We start from the raw sequence: 18,420 nt of genomic DNA on the forward strand, positions 1-18,420 counted from the left end.
CCCTCCCCCCGCCCCTGTGCCCCGTGCCGGGCTCGCTCCGCCCGCTGAGCCCCCGGCCGCGAGGGAGGGAGGGGCCGGAGGGGAGGCAGCGAGTGCGTCACCGCTGTTGCCATGGCAACGGGCGGAAGGGGCCTCGCGGGCTCGCTGGGAGGCCGGAAATGACGCTGCGGCTCGCGCGGAGGCGGTGGAGCCGGGCCGGAGCCATGTCGGCGGGAGGTGCCGGGCAGCGAGACGCTGGGGCCGCCGGCGGGTGAGGTTGGGGCCGCCGGGGCGGGGCCCGGGGCGGGCGGCCCGCGGGCCGGGGCTTCGGCGCGGCGGCTGCCAGGCGCGGCGGCTCGGCCGCTGGAGCTCCGGGGAGGCCGCGGCCGGCGGGGACTGAGGGCTCTCCGTTTTGCAGGCGTCGCAGCAAGTGGGACCAGCCCGGCCCGGCCCCCGCCTTCCTCCTCCCCGGCACGGCCCCGCTGCCCGGGCGCCCCTTTCCTGGCGGCGGGGATGGCGGGCCCGCTGCGGCCGGTTCCGAGAGCTCCGCGGCTCCATCCGGGGCGCTGGATGCGGCCGCCGCCGTGGCGGCGAAAATCAACGCGATGTTAATGGCCAAAGGGAAGCTGAAGCCGGCGCCCAGCACGGCGGACAAGGTGGGTGAGCGGGGTTGGCGACAGGAGCCGCTGGGACCCCCTGGGCCGGCCGGAGAGCGAGGGCAGGTGTCACGTCCCTTATTTGCAGCCCCACGGGTGGTATTTTTCGAAATGTCCGTCAACAAGCCAGAGAACGGATGGGGGTTTCGTTCTTGGAGTAGGGTGTAACAAAAACAACTGGAAAAGTTTTCTTGGTGTTCCCAGAAGAATGGAAAACTGCCATAGCTGTAAGTCCTCCTCCACAAGTCTTAACCAAAGTGATTCTTGGTAAGAAGATAAATACTTCTGACGTATCTTTTAAATAGTACAGCTGTCTTGTGTATAAAACAATTTAAAACATGGAAACCAAATTACTGTCGTGGTTAGACAAGCTATCAGTAGGAGCATATGTCCATGTTCTAAATAAAGAAAGTGTAACTTAAAGCTGCTTTTTCAGTTCTACCAACGGGAACAATCCTGCTTTTCTGCATGTTATTAGGCTACATTAGAGCTGAATTTAAAAGACTACTTCAAGTTTCCTTCCTAGTTGGTTGAAATATGAGGTTAACAAGAAGAGTATGATTTCACAGTGTATCTTATCTTTTCTTGACATCCGTAGTGTTGGTGAGACTGACAGTTATTTTTTAAGGGTTGCCTTATGAAGTGATATCAAAATGAATACTTGTTTTGTCATGGAATCGTTTGTAGATAATGAGAGAGAGAGTGGCAAATGTGCCCTGCTGTGTAGTCACCACAAATGGTTCGCTGTTGGTCGTGTATCTGAAATGACGATTACACCCCTTTTAACACGTAAGGTTTAGTGGCAAGTAAGCCCCTGGGAGCGGAGGCACAGGCGCTGTTCTCTTCTCTCTGGTGACAGCAACGGGACACGAGGGAATGGCATGGAGCTGTGACAGAGGTTTGGGTCGGATGTCAGGAGATGGTTCTTCACTGAGAGGCTGGGCACTGGAACAGGCTCCTCAGGGACATGGTCATGGCACTGAGGCTGCTGGAGTTCAAGAAGCGTTTGAACACTGCTCTCAGACTGATGATCTGATTTTTGGGTCGTCCTGTGTGGAACCAAGAGTGTGTTCCTTGTGTGTCCCTTCTAATATTTCAGTAACTAATTATTAAAATAACTAATTATTAAAATGTCCTGAGAATATAACTAATAATGTTTTTTATTTGAGGTTGAGGTTGTGCAGAAGTGAATTAGTAAGTAGTAGGTAGGTATAATGTACTTTCTGTTAATATTTGTGAAGCTTTTGGGTCCAACAGCTAAAGGGGGAGAATGTAAAAGGTATTCACCTCCCTAGATTGCTAGGGTCGATGTGTATGTTACGTGGTTTTTCTCAGCTTTCCAACCACTGGTCTGTTGCAATGGTTGTCTTTGAAGCTGCAGGCTCTGGGAAAAGGTCCGGCTACAAGTAAAAGCAAAGATGACCTTGTGGTGGCAGAGGTAGAAATCAATGACGTGCCCCTCACATGCAGAAACCTGCTGACAAGAGGACAGACTCAGGATGAGGTATGTTCAGGAGCTCCTGCTGATTTGTTAGGCTTGGCAGCTCAATGGTTGTACCTTTTTTGTATGGTTAAAAAACCTTGCAATAAACTATGTTTAGTGGTTGTTTTCTGTTTTTTACAAAACTTACTGTGTTTTCTAAGACACTTCTTGAGTAGTTTATTGGTTTGTTCAATAAGGTGTTGTATCACGAGGTAAGGTAGCATAGCCAGTATCCTTTAGCAGGCACCAGTTGTTCTCTTAGCACTTCAGTAATGATTTCTGTTCTCTTTATACAACAGCTTAGCTTAAACCACTTTAATGTTTGTATGTTTTATTATTGGTAAACTTGTCGCTTTTTTACTTGCTTGTAGATAAGTCGACTGAGTGGAGCAGCTGTCTCTACTCGAGGGAGATTCATGACTGCAGAAGAGAAAGCAAAAGTGGGACCTGGGTTTGTATTTTTCTGCCCCATTTTTTTGTAATTGGCTGGTTAATAATGAGGTTTTCTTGTTTTTCATGAGCAGCGTCATGTTTGTGTGACAGTAAATTGACCATTGAATATTTCAAATGTGTTTATCGTTATGATAATGCTGACTGCATAGCTGCTTTCCTTCCTGCTTAGAACTGATAAGGTGAAATAAAAAACAAACATGACAGATCAGAGTGTGCTGAAGTTCTTCTGTTTGAACCCTATCCTAGATTTCTTGAGCACTTTGTCAAGAATGGGACCCTTCCAATTCTGAAGCGAGCTAATATTTCGTAGACTTGGTGCTTTTAATTGTCCTTTCATGTGGACAAGCAAGTTAGAGTTTTCAATAGAATAACTTTTATAAGTTGTCATGTAATTAACTTCTGAATCTTTGTAGTTTCTAGCGCAAAGTTTTGCTTACTGAGTGCTGTGATATTAAATTTGAATGGATTATTTTTCTATTTCATGTCTTTTGCAAGATTTTGAGGAAGAATTCATATAGCCAGATGACTGTAATAGAATTAGATTGAATCCATTACTGTATGTGCTCTGTGGATTTAATAGAGTGTTTGACATTTCCTTCCTAGAGATCGTCCTTTGTATCTTCATGTCCAGGGTCAGACAAGGGAATTGGTTGACAGTAAGTGTGCAAAGCATTCTGTTTTTATCTAATTATTTGCAATATGTTAAGACAGTCTTAATTAGTCTAGTACTAATAGGTTTTGTTATGACTGGTACGGATTTGTGCCATAAATAATGTCAGTGCTAATCATTGATATTAGTTTTGAGCAGAGACTTTATCTAAAGTACTGTGTCCTGTAAGTCATGGAACTAAAACCTTTGATTTACTACGAGAAAGCGCAGTATGTGCTTTGATCACTGCAACTAGTGTTGCCTTCAAAATTAATTTCTGTAGATGGATGGTGTGTGTGCGTGTGGCAGGCAGGGGATGTGGTTTTGTTTTTTAAACTCAGTTGCCTGAATTTCTTTTTTCTATACTCAGGCATGAAGGGAATCACTTATGTGTTGACGTGTTGAATCTAGTCTGCTGTAGTTACCAAGAAGATCAGTGTTTGGGTGGCTATCCCACTAGTATAAATTCTTCTTGTGAAGAGAACTAAGATCTCTTAGTAATTTCCCTCTACTGAAATACAAATATATTTCATATTCTGTCAAATAGGAGCTGTTAACCGTATTAAAGAGATTATTACTAACGGAGTAGTGAAAGCTGCCACAGGTTCTAGTCCAACATTCAATGGAGCTACAGTTACTGTCTACCACCAGCCGGCCCCCATTACTCAGTTGTCTCCAGCAGTTGGTCAAAAACCTCCGTTCCAGTCAGGGGTGGGTAATTAATTTCTGTGTCTTTCATTAAATGTCATTGATTACAAAATTTGCCTATTGCAAAGTATAAATGTTGTGTCATTTACTGAGGGGAAAAAAAAAAAACAAACTTACATGTTGTGAAATCTGGAGGACTAATCAGACTGAGTCTGAAGAGTGAGACTCAGGTGACAGTAATCTCCTAGAAGAAAAGGGATGGAGAGAGCAGTCCTACTTAAAGAAAAGCAAAGGGCCTACTGTGCCATCCAACATGAACTGTGCTGACTCACAGAAATAAGTTTTTTTGGTCTCCAGTGAAATGAACTAAGAATCCAGTGAAATGAACTTAGAATCCTAATTCTAAGAGTGAAATAATAAGTCTTTACTGTTGCATTTACAGATGCATTATGTTCAGGACAAATTATTTGTTGGTCTGGAACATGCTGTACCTACATTTAATGTGAAGGAGAAGGTGGAAGGGCCTGGTTGCTCCTACTTGCAGCATATTCAAATTGAAACAGGTGCCAAAGTCTTTCTTCGCGGGAAAGGCTCAGGTTGCATAGAACCAGCATCAGGCAGAGAAGCCTTTGAACCCATGTACATCTACATCAGGTACGAGGAGGCTTTTAAAAATAGAATAATAAAAAATCCCAGTGACCACTTATGAATGTAGCTTAATTTTTTATTGTTGTGGGGAGTTCTTAGTCTCAAAATCTTTAAGAAGATGACTTTAAGAATTATGTCTTAATTCTGTCCGATTAATGCAAATGAGACAGGTTTTATACTTCTATTTTAATAGAGCTATCTATGAAGTGGTAAAGATAGAGGAAGAAGGATCGTGCATAGCTTTTAACTATAATGTACTACTTTTACTGGGAAGACAGTAAAGCTATGTTCTTCTTGTGCTTGGGTTGTGATGTTGAGCTTTAAGAGCTCAACAAAATGCATTGAGCAACAAGTCATTTCTCTTTGCATGTTTCTTTCAGTGTTTAGAGTACCCTGAATTTTCATCTAGAAAATAAATGTTCTTCACTGTTGTTCACAATTGTGCTAAAGTAGCTGCAGAGCAACTAGAGTCCTGTTGTGGTGACTGATGGCTCTTTAAAGGGATAAGATTTGACAGTAGGTTGCTGATGGAAGAACCAGCTCCCAAATTTGGTGGTAATGTTTGTGCTTATGAGACTTTTTTGTATATGTTTTCAGTCACCCAAAGCCAGAAGGTTTGGCAGCTGCTAAAAAGCTGTGTGAGAATCTGTTGCAAACTGTGAGTAGCTTTTACAAATATGGGATTTCAGATCCTGTCATAACTTTAGCATGTGCCTGGCTAACAAAGATTTTACTTTATGCTCTCAGCAAAACAGTATATTCTGATTTGCCATTAGTTTTTTCCTCAGAGTGTGTGGAATTTTGACTGTGTACATAAAAAAGCAGGATTCTTTTGTTTGATTCCTGTAGCTTACCTTGTCTTAGCTTTAAATGTTGTCCAGAGGCACACAGCCTGCTTTCTTTCCTAGGGATATTGTTGTCCTTGGCACCAAATGAGTTTTTAGAAAATTTCACAGTGTACACATATAACAAAACCTAAAAAAATTATTTGTATGAATGCACCACCCCAAAATAAAGTAAAATCCTGTCAGACAGTCTTCCTGTTTGGAGCCTGTACTCAAGTATCAATACTAAGTCTCTCTTCAAAAAATGCTTTAGATGCTTTGACTTAAGTATTTTGCATCTACTGAATTCATTTGCCATAGTACATTTCCTGTGAAAGGGTATCCTGTGTTTTACATGAATTTGTCACAGAGACCAGCAGTTTCTCACCAGTAGTGGTTTGTTCTGCAGGATTTTGCTGGTTTTTGGTCTGTGGGTTCTCGATTTTCTGTTTTCGTGTTTGGATTTTTGTTATGGCTTTGAGTATAGTGTGTTCTGTAATCAAAGTCCACTTACAGTTTTATGGTGATACATAGTTAAATGCCCTTTGCCTTCAGGAGAGTAATAAAGGAAATAGATGCTTATTTTCTAATCTTTGACATCCTTTGTAGGTTCATGCTGAATACTCTCGATTTGTGAATCAAATAACCACTGCAGTACCTTTAGCAGGTAAATGTTACGAAGTCTTTAGAGCTGCGTTCTATGGAGCTGTACTTACAGCTAAGTTTTGTAGAATTTCTTTACCTGTGGAAGTCTTGTGTGTTAACTTCTTTAATTCAGAAGCAGTCCAGCTTTTTATACTTGGTAACTGAATTCACTGTTTGTGTGACTGCGAGCTGAATTGAAGATGACCCTTTTGTTCCTTCTTCCCTCTCTCTCCAGGCTTCGCGCAGCCTGCTGCTATAAATAGCGTACCTTCTCAGCCATCATATTACCCTTCCAATGGATATCAGTCTGGTTATCCTGTCGTTCCCCCTCCTCAGCAACCAGTTCAGCCACCGTATGGTGTACCAGGCATAGTACCACCTGCTGTGCCATTGGCACCAGGAGTCTTAACAACACTACCTACAGGAGTTCCGCCTGTGCCGACACAATACCCAATATCTCAAGTACAGCCTCCAGCCAGCACTGGCCAGGTACTGCCACAGATGAACTGTTTGCCTTACAGCTGTCAACTTCCTGAGCTGTTTCTTGCTAACAATAAAATACTTACAATAAAGTACTTACAGATAGAGAATTCTTCTTTATGGTATGCATAGGCAATTTCTACGGTTATTGCTTTGATGCTTCTGTCTAAGCAATGACGTTTTTGGTATGGCTGTTTTATACTGCAGTTTTCATACTGTAACCACCTGTTAGCATAAAGGGTGTCTGCAGGGATAGGTCACTTATGAAAAGCATTACCACAGGCTATATAGGTACAGTGAGTTGCAGATAATGATTACTTTGAGGTGAGAGCATTCCATAAATCAAATGTTTGTTGTGAATTTAAATTGTAAATTTCCTTTTTGGCTCTCAAGTTCTGCAAAGAAAAACTAGTTGTGTTTTCTGATCCTATGCATGAAACTGTACATTGGGTTTATACTTCATACACATGTATTATCAAATTATTTTTTTTTTTCCCCAACTTCTACATGCCAGAGTCCACTGAGTGCTCCTTTTCTTCCTGCTGCCCCAGTAAAAACAACTTTGCCAACTGGTACACAGCCACAAGTCCAACCCCATCCCCAAGGTCAAAAGAGGCGCTTCACTGAGGAACTACCAGATGAGAGAGAGTCAGGACTGCTGGGATATCAGGTGGAATAAAATCAGCAATTCTACTTAATTCAACAAAATAGAACTTGGCTAGAGAGGGATTGTTATTAGCACAGTTTATTTAGGACCAGACAGGCAGGACCTTTGGCAGACAGTAATTGTTACGACACATTGAGACCATGCTACAGTTTCTTTGACTGGGTGCACTGTTCTCAGGCTGTCTTATTTGATTAATTGGCATCTGGCTTTCCAGACCTGCATTCTTTCATGAAGAATAGCAGTGCATTCAGGTCAAAGAGATGGCAATAGTGTTTTACTGGTTAGTTTAAAGGGAGGTTATTTTTTCTCTTTGCTTTCTCTGTTGGGTCTCTTGGGCAGGCTTGTTTGAAGGGAGGGGAGGAAAGCAGGGTAATAACTTCCAGATTTTCCTATTTACCTTTCTTGTAGGTTACACTTGAGAGGATTACAAGAAGCCTAGTTTTAAGAGATTGATTTTATTTATTTATTTTTAGATAGCGAATGTTACACAGTTGATTTTAATAAAAATAACTTCGAGTTTTTCTTCAGACTTGTATGTGAGAAAAGGGAAATTCTGGAAATGCTTGTGATATATCCCTGCTCATAGGCAGAAACCCTTAATAAAAGCTTTGCCTAGAGAATATAAGGAACTGCCTACATACCAGACCTAATATTAGTATCTCAAGCAGAGTTTACTGTGGCTTGAGGCCTATACAGTATTCAGAATTGGCTGATTGAGGAGATAAGTCCTCATGAAGATAGACTAAGTGGTGAGGTGTCTTCTATATTGGTGCTCAGATGTGTTTCTTACTACTTTACTCTCCTCAGTATTTTTAGGAGAAAGTATTTTGTTTAACAGTGGTGATTAGTGGCTTCTTCTAGTAGTTGGCAATATACTCTGAAAAGTTGGGTTTCCTATCATTATCATTAAGGAGCTGTAGCTTATGTTGTAGTTGTAGATTTGCTAATGCCGTGTGTTTTTCTGCTCATAGCATGGACCCATTCATATGACTAATTTAGGTACAGGCTTCTCCAGTCAGAGTGAAATCGATGGAGCCGGATCGAAGCCAGCAAGTTCCTCAGGAAAGGAGAGAGAGAGGGACAGGTAAGTGGTGAAAGAAATATGATCAGACCTTTGCTAATTCTGATGGAAAGCTTATTCCAGACCTGTTTTCATGGTCTCTTCTGTGACTTGGTATTTTGCTTTTTTTGTTTGTTTTCATAGAATCATAGAATGGCTTGGGTTGGAGGGGACATTAAAGGTAACCTAACTCCAACCCCCTGCCATAGGCTGCATGCTAGATCAGGTTGGCCAAGGCCCCATCCAGCATGGCCTTGAACACCTCCAGGGATGGGGCATCCAACACTTCTCTTGGCAGTCAGTTCCAGTGCCTCAGTACCCTTACTGTGATGAATTTTCTTCTAGTGTCTAGACTAAATCTATCCTCTTTTAGTTTAAGACCATTCACCCGTGTCCTATCACTAGCTACCCAAGTAAAGAGTCCGTCTCCCTCCTTTTTATACAACCCCTTTAAGTATTGAAAGGCCACAATGAGGCTTCCCCAGAGCCTTCTCTTCTCCAGGATGAACATGCCCAGCTCTCTCAGCCTTTCTTCATAGGAGAGGTGTTCCAACCCTCTGATCATCTTTGTAGCCCTCCTCTGGACTCATTTTAACAGGTCCACATCTTTCTTCTGCTAGGGGCCCCAAACCTGGATGCAGTACTCTGCCTCAAGAGGGCAGAGTAGAGGGGGACAATCCCCTCCCTCGACATGCTGGCCACTCCTTTTTTGATGCAGCCCGGGACACAGTTGGCCTTCTGGGCTGCAGGCACCCGCTGCTGGCTCATGTTGAGCTTTTCGTCCACCAGAACCCCCAAGTCCTTCTCAGCAGGGCTGCTCTCAATGAGTTCTTCTCCCAGTCTGTACTCCTGTCTGGGATGGCCCCGACCCAGTTGCAGCACCTTGCACTTGGACTGTTAAGTCTAAGGCAAACACAGAAAAGAGAGGGTGAAATATAAGACTTATGTTATTACTCATTTTCTGTGATTTCAAAAATAGCCTGTGGCTTTATAAGACCTAATGTATGAAAGAGTTGGTAATAAAAAAAAAAAAAAGATAGTTCATCTGAAAAGATAGTTCATCTGGAGAGCTGGTGGTATGCTTCCTGAATTCATTTAAGAAGCAATTTCATAAGAAGCATCATATAGCTTTATTCCTCTTTTTAAGTTTTAAGTTTATCTTGTATTGCACATTTTTGTCTCTTTAAGTTGCTTGGAGTGCTAAGATGCTCTAGGTGAAATGGAACCACGTGTTTGCTGTTATCCTTTATACGTTCCTATCCATCCTGAATTTTAGAGTACAATGAATCTAATTAAAAGTTAAACTCAGTCAAGGACTGCATTTTGAATTTGTTTGCTCTTACCTTTGTCTCTGCTTGCTCTTAATATATAAATAAATAATAATAAAGGCTTGCACTTGTTTAAATAGGCAGTTGATGCCTCCACCAGCTTTTCCAGTCACTGGGATGAAATCAGAATCTGAAGAAAGAAATGGTGTGGGGTCTTTACCAGGCAACCATGGTGAGTGCAGTGAGTAAAACACACTTGTAAGTCAAGTTTGAGTTTCCAAACAAGTTTGCACTGGTCTTACTGCCCATTTAAATAAATTAGTGATTTTTTTGGCTGCTCTTCATACTGCGTTCAGTGAAAGGGATTTTAAAACATTGCCCTGTTCTAAAATCTCTTGTGTTCACTGTGACTATATACACAGATAATGCTTCTCATAAAACTTCAGTAAATACCTATATGAATGATGAGGGTGTGATTAAGCGAAGGCAGAGTTGACTGAGTTTTTTGACCCATCAGTCAGCTGAGGCATAGAATCTCATGGGATTGTTTTGTAACACAGATGTCATGTGGCTTTTCATTGTGAACAGCTATCTCTAGAAGCACTAAGGAGTATCAGAGGGAGTTATGGTTCAGGTGTGTATTTACAGACATGAGTTACGTCTACCTCATCTGCAAACAACAGAAGTGTTACTAGATTTCATCCTTTCATAGGGCTTTCATGCATCAAGTCTTTGCAACTTGGTAAAACACGTAATCACTTTAACTCTCCTAGTAGTTTAGTGCCTTCCATATCAGATCTGCAGGCACATCGTGCTAGTTTGTTTAACCTTAGTTTTTCTGCAGTATTGGTCCCAGAGATTGCTCTTCTGTTAGCTTTCTTTTGAACAAAATTTCTACTTTTCTTTACATATTTATCTCTTTAACGGTGAAATTGCCATCACTTAGACCCATTTGCTAACTTTACCTTTTTTGTGTGTTTGTTTCTTCTTTCTCTGTTCTCTTACATGGTTCTGATGGATCACTTGTGCTGTTGCTGGTGCTGTTTCGTGTGGCCTTCGACCTTGGATGACCGTTGGCCTTGTGACCTCAAAATGGTGTCCAACTAACAATTTACAATTAACATCTTTTTTTATTAACTTGTTTTGGGGCATTTTATCTCTTTTTATTTTTGTTTTTCCTTCTTGGGGGCTGGGGGGTTGTTTTGTTTTCCCTTCCTAGATCATCAAGCTAAGAAGATGAAAACTTCAGAAAAGGGCTTTGGATTAGTGGCGTATGCTGGAGATTCATCAGACGAAGAGGAGGAACATGGTGGCCATAAAAATGCAAGTACTTTTTCACAGGGATGGAGTTTGGGTTACCAATACCCTTCCTCACAACAGCGAGCCAAACAACAGATGCCATTTTGGATGGCACCATAAAAGCTACAGAGCAGTTTTCATTCATCCTCTTTTTTTTCTCTAGCAATAATGCATGTATATTACAAAATGAACTTTGCAAATATGCATTGTTTTTACATTTACAGAAGCTAAAGGTTCAGTATTCCCCCTTGAAAGGGCTCCGTTATTTCTAAAAATCCTTATTTCTGCAGTGGATTTGTCAACTCTGAAAAATATTTGAAATAGTATTTTGACAGGGCCAGTCCCTTAAAGAGTGGGGGAAATACTGTAAAGGAAAACTAGGGAAGCCTGTTGGTCTGTTTCCCGTCTTTCCAGGATAACTTAAAAATGGAAAGTGTCAGTCACACTGACTTCATTATACATCTGTTGTTTGTATTTTATCTAGTGTTCCTGCTGTCAGCCTGTGTTTGCAGTCCCATTAAGACAATGGTGACTATGGATTCAATGTTTGGACTTTCACCAAAGGAAAGGAATATACAGTAGTTCAGAAAAACGTGGATCACACTTCCTAAAGTCATAATTTAATTTTACTTTAAGTGTCTCCTGTAACTCCACATTGTTTTTTTTTCTTTGAAATGTGGTTTTACTAACTCCGCAACTTCTGGTTCTAGCCTAATGTTGGGGACGGGAGGGTGCTCAGGTCTTTAATTGGTTTATCTTGATGCTAATCCCCAGGTGGACTTGGTACTGTAACACCGGTACTTCATCTTCTCAAATTATCCCTGTGTATTTCATTCCATTCAGCGGTTCATATGGAACTACTTCCCATGAGGTTCTCCCAAACTTCTGTCAATCTCTTAATGCGTTCACTTATTTGATTTTACCCATTTTGTTCCATGGTGATTTAACAAGGAAAAGAAATGCAGCAACTAGCCTTATACAGCGCCAGAGACCTGACCGCAACCATTGCTCTTGCTTTGAAGAGCAGGAGTGGAGTCTGTGAATAAATGAATAAATGTCTGTTGTTTACGGGCATGAACTGCACCACAGGCTTTCTTGGCAGGGCAGGTCGTTGCAGGAGGAGCTCTTGTAATGAGAACATTGGTGTGTGGGGCAGCCAGGAGGTACCGGTCAGCTTTTGAAACAGCAGTAAAAAGTTTTAAAAATCAGAACGTGTGTCCCTGCTGCACACGGAACGACCGTGCTGGCTCACTTGTACAAACGTCGTCTTTCCTATGTCTTGTAAATAAGTAGAACCATACTTGCATTATAAATAAATGTATAAATATTCTGCTTCTTGCTGACTTTTTTGTTGAACCTCGCTGCCCTCGGCCTCCGCCGGGGGGGGGGGGGTGAATCCTGTCAGGGGTGGGGGCGTGGCCAGGATGGGGAGAGGCGGGGCTGGGCTCTCGCGGAGGAGCAGGAGCCGCCGCCATTTTGGTGTCGCTACCTCGGCGCGGAGTGGGGCTGGAGCAAGGGCCGGGCCGGGCCGGGCGAAGGTCGCGGTCCCGGGCAGCGGCCGGGAGGATGCGGCGCGGAGGAGCCTGACGGTAAAGGGGACGTGAACGGGGCGGGGTGGGGCCGAGAGAGGGGCTGCCGGCGCTTACGCTCTTTTCTCCTCCTCAGGGGCGGCGGCTTCTTGGGCGCTGAGGAGATGGACGCTGGAGCCCGCCCGGGCGGCGGCACCCCGGGGCAGTCCCGCGAGTACAAGCTGGTGATGCTGGGCGCCGGCGGCGTCGGCAAGAGCGGTGCGTGCGGGGGAAGGGGCCGCGGAGAGGCCTGAAGTCCCGTGGCCTGCTCGGCCCCGGCGCCGTCTTCGCGGGCCGGGTTCGTGTGCTGCCCGCCCGGGGCGGGAGGGAGCGCGGCGTGTCGTCGCTTTCCGTGCCCTGGAAAAAACAAACAAACAAAAACAAAGCTTCCAGCTTTGTTTCTGAACCCTCTAAGGCCGCGTTTGTTGAGGATAAGAGCGTAGTTCTCCACGTTTCTGCGTTGTTTAATCTGTTTGGTTCTTGCGTTGTTTTTTCTCTGTCAGTTTTATCTTCTAGTTTTTAGTTGAATAATATCAGGTAAATAACACGCACAGATGTGTTGTGAAGTGAATGCCGAAGTGGCAGACTTATTTACCAGACTTATGTGACTGTAAGCCTCCGATTTTTGTTTCCAGCCATGACTATGCAGTTCATCAGTCACCGATTTCCGGAGGATCACGATCCCACAATTGGTATGAAAAATCTCTTTTCTCTTTCCTCTTTGCCATTCACTCCATCTCCTAGGAGACTGAGGTGCTGTCGAGTCCATTTCTTTAATGTGTTCGATGTAAAGGAGCATGTGAACTTGGCTGTAAATTGAGGAGTCAGGTCCCTTAGTTTACTAATTTACAGTGTTAAAAGTTTTGAGACTACCGTAAGGACTGGGATACATATCCCGAGTTTTCTCTCTTGAATGTTTTTCCCATCATGTATTCATTTATTTGGGCCAAATGCTACCTTGTATTTGTATGTTGACAAATAAGAATAAGAAACTTCTGAGGGGTGATTACTAGTTTTCTGTTCAAAAAATCTAATCTAATCTGATGCAGATCAGTTACTGTTAATTTGTCAGGCCAAACTGTGCTTTGTGGTTTGGAAATTTCACATTAACAGGGGTGAAGTGCTTCAGAGCTGAATATGTTGTTATGTACAGTGATGTTGAAGGGCTTGGAATACCTCTGCTCAGGTTATTCAGAGAGACTATGGACTCTCTGTCCTCGGAAATATTCAGAAGCCACCTGGATGTGATCCTGAGCCAAGTGGCTCTGGGTGAGCATGTTTCAGCAGGGTTTGGACCAGATGGACCCAGCTGAGAAGATCCTAAATCACAAAGCAGTCAAATTTTAATTTGTTGTTAAGTGAAGAACTGGCTAATTTACTGTTATAATATTAACAGCTTACGTGGTTCTTGTGTAACATTCTGTGTAGTGATGACTAATGCATATTGCAATTGTACTCCAACTTTGTTTTTTCTGATGTGCCATGAATTCACAGAGGATGCTTATAAAATACGAATACGCATTGATGATGAACCTGCTAATCTGGATATCTTAGACACGGCGGGGCAGGTATGTAAGCACTAATCAGTGAGTGGGAGGGTGTTAGAAGTCTGTAATGATCAGTTACAGAGACAGAAGTCCTGTAAGAGTATCCCTATCTTTTCTTCCAAATCGTTTTTAGAGCTGTCGTAGTTCTTCTAAGTATCATATTGTTTATAGCATCTGTATCATTTTATATATGTTCAGGCATCCCAGGCAGTACTATTTTCATATACTGTTTTCTCCATTGCATCTTGCTATTCATGCTCAGCAAGTGATTGATATATATTGGCTGAAAAAAATACACATTTGCATAATTTCTATAGCAAGGGAAGTTTGGTATTAATCCAATAGTATCTCGTCCTATATGTAACAGGACGAGAAGATAGATGACCCGTTTGCTAATAGTGTTTTTATGCAGCTGTTTTTGGAATACATACTTCGTTTCCGATTTTAAGCAGATTGGAAAGTCATCATATTTGTGCAATTGAAATGTAATTGTCTGTTTCTAGGCAGAGTTTACGGCCATGAGAGACCAGTACATGAGGGCTGGCGAGGGATTTATCATCTGTTATTCAATCACAGACCGACGCAGTTTCCATGAAGTGCGTGAATTCAAACAGCTTATCTATCGCGTTCGGCGCACTGATGACACTCCTGTGGTCCTGGTGGGAAATAAATCTGATCTGACACAGCTACGGCAGGTAAATGGCTAAGAAATAGGCCCTCAATTACATTTCTCCTGTAAAGTGTGGTAATAAAAGAGGTCAGATTCCCTTTCTCAATTTTTTTCTGCATGTTTACTATACAAGTTGAACATTAGAGAAGTACATATTTAACCTGGTATGTGTTGAATAACCAAATGCACATAGCAATCACAAAGGTAAAGTTTTCAGATTGATTCTTTGAGTTTCAACCTAGGTTTTTTTTTCCAAACCTAGGTTGAAACTCAAAGAATCAATCCTTTTTAATTCCTGAAGAGAGATGCTGTTAATAGAGATACAGCATTCCATAAACCACTTGCAAATAGTAGTACAAATTACAAAGTACAAATTACAGATGCAAGTGTGATAAGAATAGAGGCATAATAATGGGGAACTTAGAATCTAAGAATGGGCAGAAAGGAAAATGAGTTTCAGCTTAAGGAAATTGTATTGTCTGTGGGGAAAACAGTTTGAAGCAGAGGTTCACTGCGTGGAAAAGTAACATGAAAAACAATTTCCAGAAGTGCTGTTTCTACACCTGATTTTTTAGTGTGCGTTGTGGCAGGAAAGTCATGGTAGTTAAGGTAGAAGCCCCATGCTGAGGTGTAAAGCATAGGACAGGGAGTGGGTGCTTGTCTTTGTATGTCTTTGGCAAGACTGGTGTTCAGGAAAGGTTTTGTTCAGTTCCGGGAAGTGATTTGACAAAAATAATAGATTTTAACCAAGAGATGGAAATACCCTTAACTGACCAAGCTGACAAATACTTGTGTTAGGGCTGAGAACTGCTCGTATTAGGCAGTCCCTGATTAAGTTCCAAGAAAGGAATATTCCTTCAATGGTGGTTGTTTTTCTATAATGACCAGAAGCTGCTATGTCTGGAGAATCTCTTACAGATGATTGCATTGCTTGAGAAGCGATGAGTGAAAAAGAAATGGTTTTGTAAAGATTTAGACATCAGTGGAAACGTGCTGTTAGGAAAGTGGGAGAGGGTGCATGTAAAGTTCTGGGCTGAACAGAGTAGGAAGAGGTAGACTTTATGGTTTTGCCTTTCTTGATAAGCGTGAACTTTGTTTTAGGTCTCCAAAGAAGAAGGCTCTGCTTTAGCTCGAGAATTCAACTGCCCTTTTTTTGAAACTTCAGCTGCGTACCGTTATTATATTGATGATGTATTTCATGCTCTTGTGAGAGAAATCCGCAGGAAAGAAAAAGAAGCAGTAATGGCAATGGAAAAAAAATCCAAACCTAAAAGCAGCATGTGGAAAAGACTAAAGTCACCATTTAGAAGGAAGAAGGACTCAGTCACTTGAACGGAGATAATTCCTCTGCAGAATAAAACCTGTGAACGGCCATTTGTAACCGAAGTGGTTTAGTGACATTTCAACAGTATGTTTTAGACTGACGGGACTTTTATGAGGGAGTGTGTAACTTTACCAATTATTTTTGTTTAAAATGGTATCTCTTCATTTTGGATATTTAACTTAAGATACAGTAACAATTTTGTTTGTTGTCATTTTTTGACTGGATCCAGCAAATACTGTTTATATGTTGTTGGTTACAAATGCCGATAGGTTTATGACACTGCACTTTTTAATGTTTGTCTTTGGTCACTGCATACTGGAAGTTGAACTGTGTAAAAATATCGCTGAACTTCTACCCAGCCTAACTTAATTTTTTTTCCTAGTTGTTTGCACAACAAAATTTTGCTGCTCTCCAGAACAGTAACCCACATCATGAGAGAAGGCTTTCTGAGGTCGTGCTGAGAAGTAGTTTACAAAGTGTATGTCATGACTGTGTCCAGCTACATATTGGTGGCAATGAAGGGAGATGTACTAGAGGGGTTTTGTTGTTGTTCTCACTGAGAAGAATTTTTCTATCAAAAGTAATGTGGCATATCTTGTGCAAGTTTATCTGAGTTATCAGTTAAACCTCAGTGTGGTAGGTGGGATTCTAAACAAGTCAGAAAAAGCAAATTACGGTTCCTATGGCAGCTATAACTTGGCAACAGTGCATGAATATGTAGCATTTTCCTACTGTATATAGCATTTACTGTGTTGTCATAGCATGTGTAATGTAATGATGCTGTAGATGCTCTAGAAACTACAGCTTTGAATTTTCTGACTTGCTTTTTAAAATGACAGCTGTAATGGTGCAGTGGCTTATTTATTTACATTCAATTTTATATTATTATTTTAAAGGAGCCAGTATCATTGAGTAGAAGTCTTTAATGTAGTCATTTCAAATTATTCTATGATAACTACTTTGTAAAGAAAATGACTGAAACTGAGGTATCTGGGCCCAGGATTCTTCCAATACTGTCTTAAAAGTAGAACTAGTGATGCAGTAGAAGGAAGCAGTTAGCTGGGCACCAATGACAGATTTCTCTTGACAGATATTCATATCCCTGATCTTAAATATGCAAGAGGTCCAGTTAGTGCATGTACATGTGTTTTTTTTATGCTCAGTAATCAATGATTCGGTTAAGAAAGTGCTTCTGAGGCAGATGCTCCGTGCATAGCAGATCTTTTTTTGCTTTTGAGGTGATTTACATATACATTGGTTATAGAATTTAAATCCAGAGCTGGTGTCACAGTGCTAAAAGGTCACTGGAGAGATGAATGTCTGGTGTTCATTTTTTAAATAGTACAGCAAATCATGATGAGATGACTCAGATGTGTTTAAAACACTTTTCTCAGAGACCTAAGTGCCTAGACTCTTTCAGTTTAGGAATGAAAGAGACTCTAGTCTGTAGGTGTAGTATAGCTTCTGTTAATCTTTGATCATCCATGTCAGTAACTGTTAATCTTACTGACTAAAAATAAGATCTGTAACGTCAGTCTTAGTGTGCTGCATATGTGCAGTCAAAACTGAAAATGAAGTTGTTCAAATTTGTATGTAAAAGGATCTAGTACAAGTAAGGATAACAAATATAATCCTTTACACTTTCTTCTTTCTAAACTCTTTACTATTTAAGTTACCACTGGAAATTCTGTGCCTGGTGCTTTTAAGAATATTTGCTTTGTGTGGGATTAAAAACAAATTTATAATAAAAAATGGGGGGTGAGCATTTTTTTTATTTTGTTTGTAGCTGAGCTAAATATCTAAATTGGTCTCTGTTTCTCACTTCCTTCCAAAACTCCAGTGTTACGATACGCTAGTAATCATTGCACATAACGCCGATTGAAAAAGAGACTGAGAATAATCTGGATTGTTGGGAACGTAAGATCTCTTTTAAATTAACAGTGTGAGCAGTTGTGCATATCTTTCAGTAGCTACTGGTTTAGAACTTAAAGCCTATTATTCATTCATTGTCGGAATAAATAAATGCTGTCTATAACCCTTAAAAATCCTAGGAAAACCATTCGGCAGAGAATTTGGGGAGGAGGGGAGTGACAACTAAGATGTTGCTCTAAAAGCAGTTGCTGATTCTGTTGTCATAACAATTTCTTCAAACCAGACTTTTGGGACTGCTAAGCAGGGGCCTGATTGTGATTACAAGTTTTCCCTGTGCTTTTCCTTAATTCAGTAATTTAACATAAGTATTAGTCAGCTTCCTACATTCAAAGTTTTCAGATAGCATGCAAAGTTAACCTGCCAGCAGTACTGAAAGCTATATGGGACTAATATTTCACCTTAACGTAACTGATGTCTGTGCCTTACCTGATTCCTTCAATGCAATTCAAGTGTTTACTAATGCCTTTTGTGACCCTGTTGCTTATAGAACTATTAAATCAGAACAGCAGCAAGCACTTTTTTTACAGTATTATTCAAACAGAGTTTTATTTTTGTCATATATAAATTTGTACACGGGATTATTGTTTTATTTGACACAATATAGAATTTTTAATACAAAA

At 41.5% G+C, this 18,420-nt stretch overlaps 2 protein-coding genes across 5 annotated transcripts; both read left to right on the plus strand.

Moving 5' to 3' along the window:
• The first annotated feature begins 93 nt into the window (after window positions 1-93).
• Window positions 94-12,094, plus strand: KHDC4 (KH domain containing 4, pre-mRNA splicing factor). 4 transcript variants are annotated; one of them, XM_083813552.1, is made up of 15 exons: window positions 94-250; window positions 398-635; window positions 2,011-2,139; window positions 2,490-2,569; window positions 3,175-3,227; window positions 3,768-3,931; window positions 4,311-4,522; window positions 5,114-5,174; window positions 5,950-6,007; window positions 6,221-6,474; window positions 6,980-7,135; window positions 8,104-8,216; window positions 9,601-9,692; window positions 10,680-10,783; window positions 11,244-12,094. In XM_083813552.1, the coding sequence occupies exons 1-15, from the start codon at window positions 159-161 to the stop codon at window positions 11,289-11,291; spliced, it is 1,854 nt and encodes a 617-aa protein (XP_083669678.1). In that variant the 5' UTR covers window positions 94-158; the 3' UTR covers window positions 11,292-12,094. The 4 variants fall into 4 exon arrangements, 3 of the variants coding, with proteins under 3 accessions (XP_083669678.1, XP_083669676.1, XP_083669677.1); XR_014575744.1 differs by lacking the exon at window positions 11,244-12,094 and having other exon boundaries at window positions 8,132-8,216; window positions 10,680-10,726; XM_083813550.1 differs by lacking the exon at window positions 11,244-12,094 and having other exon boundaries at window positions 10,680-11,012.
• A 101-nt stretch (window positions 12,095-12,195) lies between these two features.
• RIT1 (Ras like without CAAX 1) lies at window positions 12,196-18,420 on the plus strand. Its single transcript, XM_083813563.1, has 6 exons — window positions 12,196-12,348; window positions 12,425-12,546; window positions 12,963-13,019; window positions 13,822-13,895; window positions 14,378-14,569; window positions 15,646-18,420. Exons 2-6 carry the CDS (start codon window positions 12,453-12,455, stop codon window positions 15,874-15,876), a joined length of 648 nt encoding a protein of 215 aa, XP_083669689.1. The 5' UTR covers window positions 12,196-12,348; window positions 12,425-12,452; the 3' UTR covers window positions 15,877-18,420.

The sequence above is a fragment of the Anser anser genome, assembly GCF_964211835.1.
Source record: "Anser anser genome assembly, chromosome: 28".
Classification (NCBI taxonomy): Eukaryota; Metazoa; Chordata; class Aves; order Anseriformes; family Anatidae; genus Anser; species Anser anser.